Source organism: Pongo abelii, chromosome 3 (assembly GCF_028885655.2).
Source record: "Pongo abelii isolate AG06213 chromosome 3, NHGRI_mPonAbe1-v2.0_pri, whole genome shotgun sequence".
Taxonomy (NCBI): Eukaryota; Metazoa; Chordata; class Mammalia; order Primates; family Hominidae; genus Pongo; species Pongo abelii.
In genome coordinates, this window is record NC_071988.2 from 208,529,721 (window position 1) to 208,538,880 (window position 9,160).

At 44.0% G+C, this 9,160-nt stretch overlaps 1 protein-coding gene across 6 annotated transcripts in view; it reads left to right on the forward strand.

The window, feature by feature from the left end:
* KLKB1 (kallikrein B1) overlaps window positions 1-8,916 on the forward strand; it is a 48,994-nt gene extending 40,078 nt beyond the window's left edge. For 4 of the 6 annotated variants that reach the window (XM_054553295.2, XM_054553294.2, XM_054553293.2 and 1 more), the window contains 8 exons: window positions 384-493; window positions 652-814; window positions 914-1,026; window positions 1,182-1,350; window positions 5,122-5,297; window positions 6,523-6,618; window positions 7,668-7,807; window positions 8,459-8,916. In XM_054553295.2, the coding sequence (XP_054409270.1) occupies window positions 384-493; window positions 652-814; window positions 914-1,026; window positions 1,182-1,350; window positions 5,122-5,297; window positions 6,523-6,618; window positions 7,668-7,807; window positions 8,459-8,650 (1,159 nt within the window). In that variant the 3' untranslated portion in view covers window positions 8,651-8,916. 6 annotated transcript variants of the gene reach the window in all.
* Window positions 8,917-9,160: the final 244 nt, after the last annotated feature.

Here is a 9,160-nt window from a genome sequence, read left to right on the forward strand (position 1 = left end):
TAACCCACCCTCTTCTACACACATCATGGAGCTAAGAGAAGGGTGTCTAGTTATGTAATATCATCGGCAGCATAAATTCCCAGAATTTGTTCTTTGATTTTTTTGTTTGTTTGTTTTTCCAGTTAGAAGGTGGAACTTCATCATTGTCCTCTTTTCAGGTTGTCTGTGCCTATTAGTTTTCTCCAGAGGGAGTCGTGGCTTGATTTACATTTAATCTCTGCAATTTATTAGAGTCCTGTAGTCGGATTTACTGTGAAGAGAGTTTCCCAGAAGAATAAAATTTGCCGAGTTGCTTTCTGGGTGTGAGCTACTTTTGTATTTGCCTAATGCCTTTAACGCAAATTTATTTCTTTCTCTCTTGCTTTTTTTTAAAAAAAAAATAGAAATGTTTGTCTTCTTAAAACATCTGAAAGTGGCACACCAAGTTCCTCTGCTCCTCAAGAAAACACCATATCTGGATATAGCCTTTTAACCTGCAAAAGAACTTTACCTGGTAATGTGACTTGATAATAATATTACATAAAATGTAACCTATTTCATGACTTTTAATAGCAACAGTGATAAAACAATCCTCAAGGTAACAGAAACTTGTGTAAATGTCGTTCATTGCTTTTCTCATTTGATATCTTTTTGTGTTTATAATTGACACAGAACCCTGCCATTCTAAAATTTACCCAGGAGTTGACTTTGGAGGAGAAGAATTGAATGTGACTTTCGTTAAAGGAGTGAATGTTTGCCAAGAGACTTGCACAAAGATGATTCGCTGTCAGTTTTTCACTTATTCTTTACTCCCAGAAGACTGTAAGGAAGAGAAGTAAAGGAAATTTTATTTTTCAAAGACAGTCGACATGACCATTTCATATTCTCTTTCCCCCTGTGAAAGCTTACTCTTTCTACTGTTCATTTCATCTAGGTGTAAGTGTTTCTTAAGATTATCTATGGATGGTTCTCCAACTAGGATTGCGTATGGGACACAAGGGAGCTCTGGTTACTCTTTGAGATTGTGTAACACTGGGGACAGCTCTGGTGAGTAACCTCACTTTTTCGTGGAATTATAAGGAATGTCTGTCATGTTGATAGTTTGCTTAGTCTTAAGGAATTATGTGTCTTGTTCTCCTTGGTTAGAAGGGACTTTGATTCACTTTTAATTCCAACCATTAGTGTCAACACTCTCTTTTCAGTCTGCACAACAAAAACAAGTGCACGCATAGTTGGAGGAACAAACTCTTCTTGGGGAGAGTGGCCCTGGCAGGTAAGCCTGCAGGTGAAGCTGACGGCTCAGAGGCACCTGTGTGGAGGGTCACTCATAGGACACCAGTGGGTCCTCACTGCTGCCCACTGCTTTGATGGGTAAGTGTTGGATGCATCTCATCCAGAGTCTTATCTTGGCTTTTCATTTTGAAGGATCTATGATCAGCTGCTTCACCGCCATGTGACTTTATGAATAGAGACGTGTTAAAGCGGGGATGGTATTCACAACATTTAACTAGTAGGATCCAAGCACTGACCAATCTGACCATTAGAACAGAGTGTGGTCTCTGCACAGGACTAATGGCCCTGGGTGGGTCTTCCCCCACAGAAAGAGAAACGAAGACAATACCCCACTCCTCCAACCCACCACCCACCACCAATCCCACCACCAATTGCAACACCAATCCCACCACCAATCCCGCCACCCACCACCAATCCCACCACCAATCCCGCCACCCACCACCAATCCCACCACCAATCCCACCACCAATCCTGCCACCCACCACCAATCTCACCACCAATCCCGCCACCCACCACCAATCCCACCACCAATCCTGCCACCCACCACCAATCTCACCACCAATCCCACCACCCACCACCAATCCAACCACCAATCCTGCCACCCACCACCAATCCCACCAATCCCACCACCCACTACCAATCCCACCACCAATCCCGCCACCAATCCCACCACCAATCTGCCACCCACGACCAATCCCACCACCAATCCTACCACCCACCACTAATCCCACCACCAATCCCATCACCCACCACCAATCCCACCACCCATCCCACCCCACCACCCGCCACCCATCCCACCACCCATCCCACCACCCACCACCAATCCCACCACCAATCCCACCACCCACCACCAATCCCACCACCCATCCCACCACCAATCCCACCACCCACCACCAATCCCACCACCCATCCCACCAACCGCCACCAATCCCACCACCAATACCACCACCTATCCCACCAACTGCCACCAATCCCACCACCCATCCCACCACCCACCACCCACCCCACCACCCATCCCACCACCCACCCCACCACCCATCCCACCACCCACCACCCATCCCACCACCCATCCCACCACCCACCACCAATCCCACCACCCATCCCACCACCCATCCCACCACCCACCACCCATCCCACCACCCATCCCACCACCCACCACCAATCCCACCACCAATCCCACCACCCGCCACCCATCCCACCACCCATCCCACCACTCATCCCACCACCAATCCCACCACCTACCACCCACCCCACCACCCATCCCACCACCCACCACCCATCCCACCACCCACCACCCATCCCACCACCCATCCCACCACCCATCACCCATCCCACCACCCATCCCCCATCCCACCACCCATCCCACCACCAATCCCACCACCCACCATCAATCCCACCACCCATCCCACCCCCAATCCCACCACACATCCCACCACCCACCACCAGTCCCACCACCAATCCCACCACTTGCCACCCATCCCACCACTCATCCCACCACCAATCCCACCACCCACCACCCACCCCACCACCCATCCCACCACCCACCACCCATCCCGCCACCCATCCCGCCACCAATCCTGCCACCCATCCCGCCACCCATCCCACTACGAATCCCACCACCCACGACCAATCCCACCACCAATCCCACCACCCATCCCACCACCAATCCCACCACTAATCCCACCACCCATCCCACCACCCACCACCCATCCCGCCACCCATCCCGCCACCCATCCCGCCACCCATCCCACCACCCACCACCCATCCCGCCACCCATCCCACCACCAATCTCACCACCAATCCCACCACCAATCCCACTACCCATCCCACCACCCATCCCTCCACCAATCCTGCCACCCATCCCTCCACCAATCCTGCCACCAATCCCACCATCCACCACCCATCCCACCATTAATCCCACCACTCACCCCCAATCCCACCACCAATCCCACCACCAACCACCAATCCCACCACCACGAACCACCAATCCCACCACCACCCACCACCAATCCTGCCACCAATCCCTGAGGTGTTCTTCAAAGACTTATTTGTCAGGCCCATAGAAATGTTACTTCTTGCTCTTTGATTCATAAATATACTAAGTAATAATAATTTTTAAAAGTGAGAGTTTCGTACTCTGTATATTTCAATGTATATAATTTGATCTATTTCAATTTTATTGGTCAAATAGTAGACATGTTAGGTAAGTCTTAAAACACTGAGGCTTTGGAGTTAGACAGAACATGGCTTGAGTGACAGCTTTGCTGCTTATTAGAGGTGTGGCCCTAGAAGATTTGTAAATCTCTCTGAGCTTTATTTTATCTAAAATATGAATAATAAAAGTACCGAATTTGTAACGTTATTGGGAGGATTAAGTGACACATTTAAAATGCTTAGTACTGTGTGTAGAACATGAACACTATTCAAAAAATGTAAACTACGATTTCTATATTCAATAAGAAATGTAGAAATGGACAAAGCATATAAAAAGCAAAAGAAATACTAGAAGACACTTGATTTTTCTCAAAAATAAACACAAAGTATTTTTGTTTTAGTGAAATTCATGCTTAGGTGCTGTATACTAGGATTTAACATACTGCCGCCAAAATATAGCAGTCGGTGGTACACGTGGGTGGAGCAAGACCCCTCCACCTTGTCACCATGTGAAGGGGCTCTGCCATACATGACCTTGCATGTGGTTTTAAGGTGGTTGGCCTGGAAGAAAAGGCCCAAGATGGGAAATAGTAGGTGCCTTTTTTACTAAGTGCACTCCAATTTGGGACCAAGAATTTTCATGCTTGAAGGCTCAGTATTGTGAGTTTATAAGAGATAATGGACATAAAAGTGTAATGATTTCATTGAAAAAAAAAGGCCACTTTGCACCTGAGATCTCCATCATTTTTTCTAGAATTTTGGGCACACATGCCTTGCACTGCTTGGTGATGATAAAGGTTTCCAGATCTTTGCACAGAATAAGGCTTTGCTTTAGATCGTAAATTTGGATGTGCTTAGTATACATTCATCTTTTAAAGAATCTATTTAAATTTTCACACTTTCCAAAATACAGATACATTTTATTTATATATTTATTTAATTTATTTATTTTTTGAGATAGAGTCTCTCTCTGCCGCCCAGGCTGGAGTGCAGTGGCACAATCTCGGTTCACTGCAGCCTCCGCCTCCCAGGTTCAAGTGATTCTCCTGCCTCAGCCTCCTGAGTAGCTGGGATTACAGGCGCCCACCACCACACCTGGCTAATTTTTGTATTTTTAGTAGAGATGGGGTTTCACCATGTTGGTCAGGCTGGTCTCAAACTCCTGGCCTCAAGTGATCCACCCACCTCGGCCTCCCAAAGTGCTGGGATTACAGGTGTGAGCCACTGTGCCCAGCTGTATAGAGACATTTTAAACAACACTAAAGTCCTCCTACTCTGCCTAATTAGAAGAGCATTAGAAGATCAGCCTGACTTCTTGATAGTTCTGAATTTAGTGGAGCAATGAGGTTCAGCTTTGGTGAATGAGCTTAATTTTCCATGATAAATTGCTAGTCTCTTCCCACTACAGTGTCTCTCAAAAATGGGACAGCAACATTCTTTTTGTTTTCACTTGCAGTGAGCATGATGCAATTACATAAATGTACATTTTTCAATTTGTTAAATAGAATCTTCAGAGATTCACTACTGCCACTGTTGGTGATGAAAAATTACCAGAAGGAGGAATTAGGTGGGAGAAAATACGTCCTATGTAGTATTTCCTTCCCAGTTCTCTTTGAAAGAGAGTGATAGGAAAAAGGAACAATGTTGAAGGAAGGCCTTCCCAGTTTCAAACAGGTATTTATTTTTCTCTCCTAGGCTTCCCTTACTGGATGTTTGGCGCATTTATAGTGGCATTTTAAATCTGTCAGACATTACAAAAGAAACACCTTTCTCACAAATAAAAGAGATTATTATTCACCAAAACTATAAAGTCTCAGAAGGGAATCATGATATCGCCTTGATAAAACTCCAGGCTCCTTTGAATTACACTGGTATGTAGCGTATATAAGAAGGTGGATAGCAGAATTGTACTGGTTGATATTTTCATATCAATTGGAACAAGAGGGCAGATCTAGAGAGACTGTCGTTTTCTGACTGGTGGACTTGAGGGAAAGGTGAGAGTTGCATGGGAAGTGAAGACCCCACAACATGCCATGAAATCTCTTCTACTTAAAGAGCAAGAAATGTGAATTAGTTCTTTCAGGGAAGAATATAACTGCGTGCAGGTGATGGAAATAGTGGGCATAGGAAATGTCTGTGCCGTCTGAGAGGCACTGGGCTTGCTTTGACAAGAGTAGCAGAACTGTCATTGCTTTGGGCTTAGGGATATTAGAATATGTGAGGGCAAGTGGGATCAGATATCTACTTCCAGGTATAATTTGGGTAGGAAAGAGACTGATGCAGAAAGAAGCCCTGGAAAGGCCAGAGCATCGTGATCAGAGGTGTTGCCTTTGGAGGTTCATTGCTGCCAGGAGCTGAATACCCACTGTATCCGATAACATTAATGGTCAGGCATGGTGGCTCACACCTGTAATCCCAACACCTTGGGATGCCCAGGTGGGAGGATTGCTTGAGGCCAGGAGTTTGAGACCAGCTTGGGCAACACAGTGAGACCCTGTCTCTACATAAAATTAGAAAAGAAAAACAATTAACTGGATGTGGTGGTGTGCACCTGTAGTCCCAGCTAGTCAGGAGGCTGAGACAAGAGGATCACTTGAGCCCAGGAGGTCAAGGCTGTAGTGAGCCAAGATCGTGCCACTGCACACAAACAATTATGTGACCTCAGGCAAATTGCTTTACCTCTTTACACGTCTAATTTCCTTATCTGTAAAATGAGGATGATAATTTCTTCCTGGGTTTTTGTAATAATGAATACATTAAAGCACTTCATATCTGGAGCAGTGAAGACACCCTATGACTATTAAGGATAGTATACATGGAATAAGACGCAGGAACTTCTAAATGCTTTTGACCGTAGATTTAGGTTCTGAGTGTTAAGAATTTAACTCAGGAAATTGTAACACCAAAAATGTCATGTGAAAAATGGTGGTGGCAAATTTTCTTGAATCATTAGCCTTAGAAGTTGGGCAGAAAGCAAAAAAGTTATTCTTGGTGCTACTCTATAGAAAGAGAAGACAGATAAAGAAAAAGATGTATTTTAAAGTCTATATCCATAACTTTATTTGACCAAACTCTAATTTAAAAATTATGTTTCAGAATTCCAAAAACCAATATGCCTACCTGCCAAAGGTGACACAAACGCAATTTATACCAACTGTTGGGTAACCGGATGGGGCTTCTCGAAGGAAAAAGGTAAGCATGACTCTTTAAATATTGCTTCTAGAGCAAGTCTCACATGTTGAAATACATGGAGTGGGTTGTTTTAATTGGCTTCTGTCTGAAATTATATCTAAACTCTTTATCTTTCCTATTTATTCCCAAATATTTATTCAGTTATTCTTAAAAAATGTATTTTTGCTTTGGCTTGAAAAAAAAATTTAGGGAGACTTTTAAGCATCTTACTTCATTATAAAGATCATTTGCTTGACTTTGCATGAAGCAGATTGGGCCCATCTAGAGCTGACAAACCCGTGCAAGACCATCCGGTCCTCAGTGTTAGTAGCGTTCCCGTCTCCCAAAACCATGTTCTCCCTTGACGCTAATGGCCGGGAGCACAGGCAGGTGTGTCGTCTCACTGTGGAGAATAATATTTGTGTCATTCTTTACAGAAGAAGGTAGCTTGCCAAACTCTCTCCATCTTTCCCGATTCAGTCCTTTGTTCAAGTAATTCACATTTTTAGATTTTTTACTGGTAATCTGAGACAAGAAATTTAAAGTAATCTTCACTAAGCCATGAAAGCTCCCAACACCTTTCTCCATGAGAGACGCTCACCTGCATTTATTCAAAAACAAAAGACCCCTCTGTTGCCAAAGCTTGGAGGGCTTTTCAGAAACAATATAGTTTTAAATTATAATTTTGAATATATAAAACAAAAAAATGAAAAGTGAGAGCTTCCAGGCTTTGGATTGTTGTAGGTGATAAATATAAAATGGGATTTCTGGGGGACTGCTGCTGAGATGAGGGGATGGCAGAAAACATGGAAGCAAGGTCTCTGGTCAGCCCAGGGTGCTGGGCTTGTCCCAACACCACTTAGGCAGTAAGAGGACAGTATAGGGCGCCGTCTCTCTCCCTCTTCCTCTGTGTGTGTGTGTGTAACACTATCTTCCCAATTTTTACTATTTGTATTCAAAGATAAGGTCCTTATGAAAAATACACTGCTCTGATTCACTTTAAAACTTGTGTCCATATTTATTATTTATTGTGTTTCTTCTCTCTGAAGTTATATGTTGGTTACTCACAGGTGAAATCCAAAATATTCTACAAAAGGTAAATATTCCTTTGGTAACAAATGAAGAATGCCAGAAAAGATATGAAGATTATAAAATAACCCAACGGATGGTCTGTGCTGGCTATAAAGAAGGGGGAAAAGATGCTTGTAAGGTAATGCATGAGATTGTGAAGACACAATAGGCTGCTTGAGAAAATTCATTTCAAAATATATTTTCCAGTAGCGTAATTTCTCATAGTTTTTAAAAAATTCAGAGACAAATGATCTGATAAATTGATAAGAACTTCTAACAAATTGAATATATATAATACATATTTATATTATTTATGATATATGTCACAATCTATGCATGTGCTAATCTAAGAGGGGCAAATATACATACAAAAATTGTGCTAAAATATAAAAACATTAGACTTCTTTGTCATTGGGATGATGATATCGAGATTTCTTTGTTAGATTTATTTCAGATAGAAGAGGGGATACAAAAAATGCAGGCACATGAGATACTTGGAGAACTTTAAAGAGTGTGTTTGTGTTTGTGTATGTGTGTGTGTGTGTGTCTGGCAAGCAAGATCTTGCACACACACACAGCACTTTGGGAGGCCAATGCAGGTGGATCACTTGAGCCTAGGAATTTGAGACCAGTCTGGGCAATCTGATGAAACCCATCTCTACAAAAAAAATACAAAAGTATCTGTGTGTGTGTGTGTCGCTGTGTAGTGGACTAGAGAATTTTAGAGGCAGTCACTTATTTGAATCTCATCGTCGTAACTCTACCATTTTATTTTTCCACTGTGACTCAGGGAGATTCAGGTGGTCCCTTAGTTTGCAAACACAACGGAATGTGGCGTTTGGTGGGCATCACCAGCTGGGGTGAAGGCTGTGCCCGCAGGGAGCAACCTGGTGTCTACACCAGAGTCGCTGAGTACGTGGACTGGATTTTAGAGAAAACGCAGAGCAGTGATGGAAAAGCTTGGATGCAGTCACCAGCATGAGAAGCAGTCCAGAGTGTAGGCGATTTTTACAACCTGAATTCAAGTCAAATTCTGAGCCTGGGGGTCCTCATCTGCAAAGCATGGAGAGTGGCATCTTCTTTGCATCCTGTCATAAGGACAAAAGACATAGTGCACTCAGAGCTGCTGAGGATAATGTCTGGCTGAAGCCCGCTTTCAGCACGCCATAACCGGGAGCTGACAATGCAAGGTCGCAACTGAGAGCTCCATGATTGTGTGTTGTGAAATAAAATGGTAAAAGATCACAATTAGCAAATGTTTTCTTCTGGTTGTGAAACAGAACTGAAAGTAGGTGGTCGAGGTTCCAGCACAGTTCCTGGGATCCCTCTAATTGGACTGCTTCCTCTGGAACTCAGTATATCTCAAAGATGTAATTTCCTCTCCGTGCTGCACCTGGTTGGCCACTGAAACCCACTATTGTCTGCTTCACTTGTGGCAAACAGCTAGCGGGCTTGGGTTTTGTTCTGCTGAGTGGAAGGGAGAACACCCACT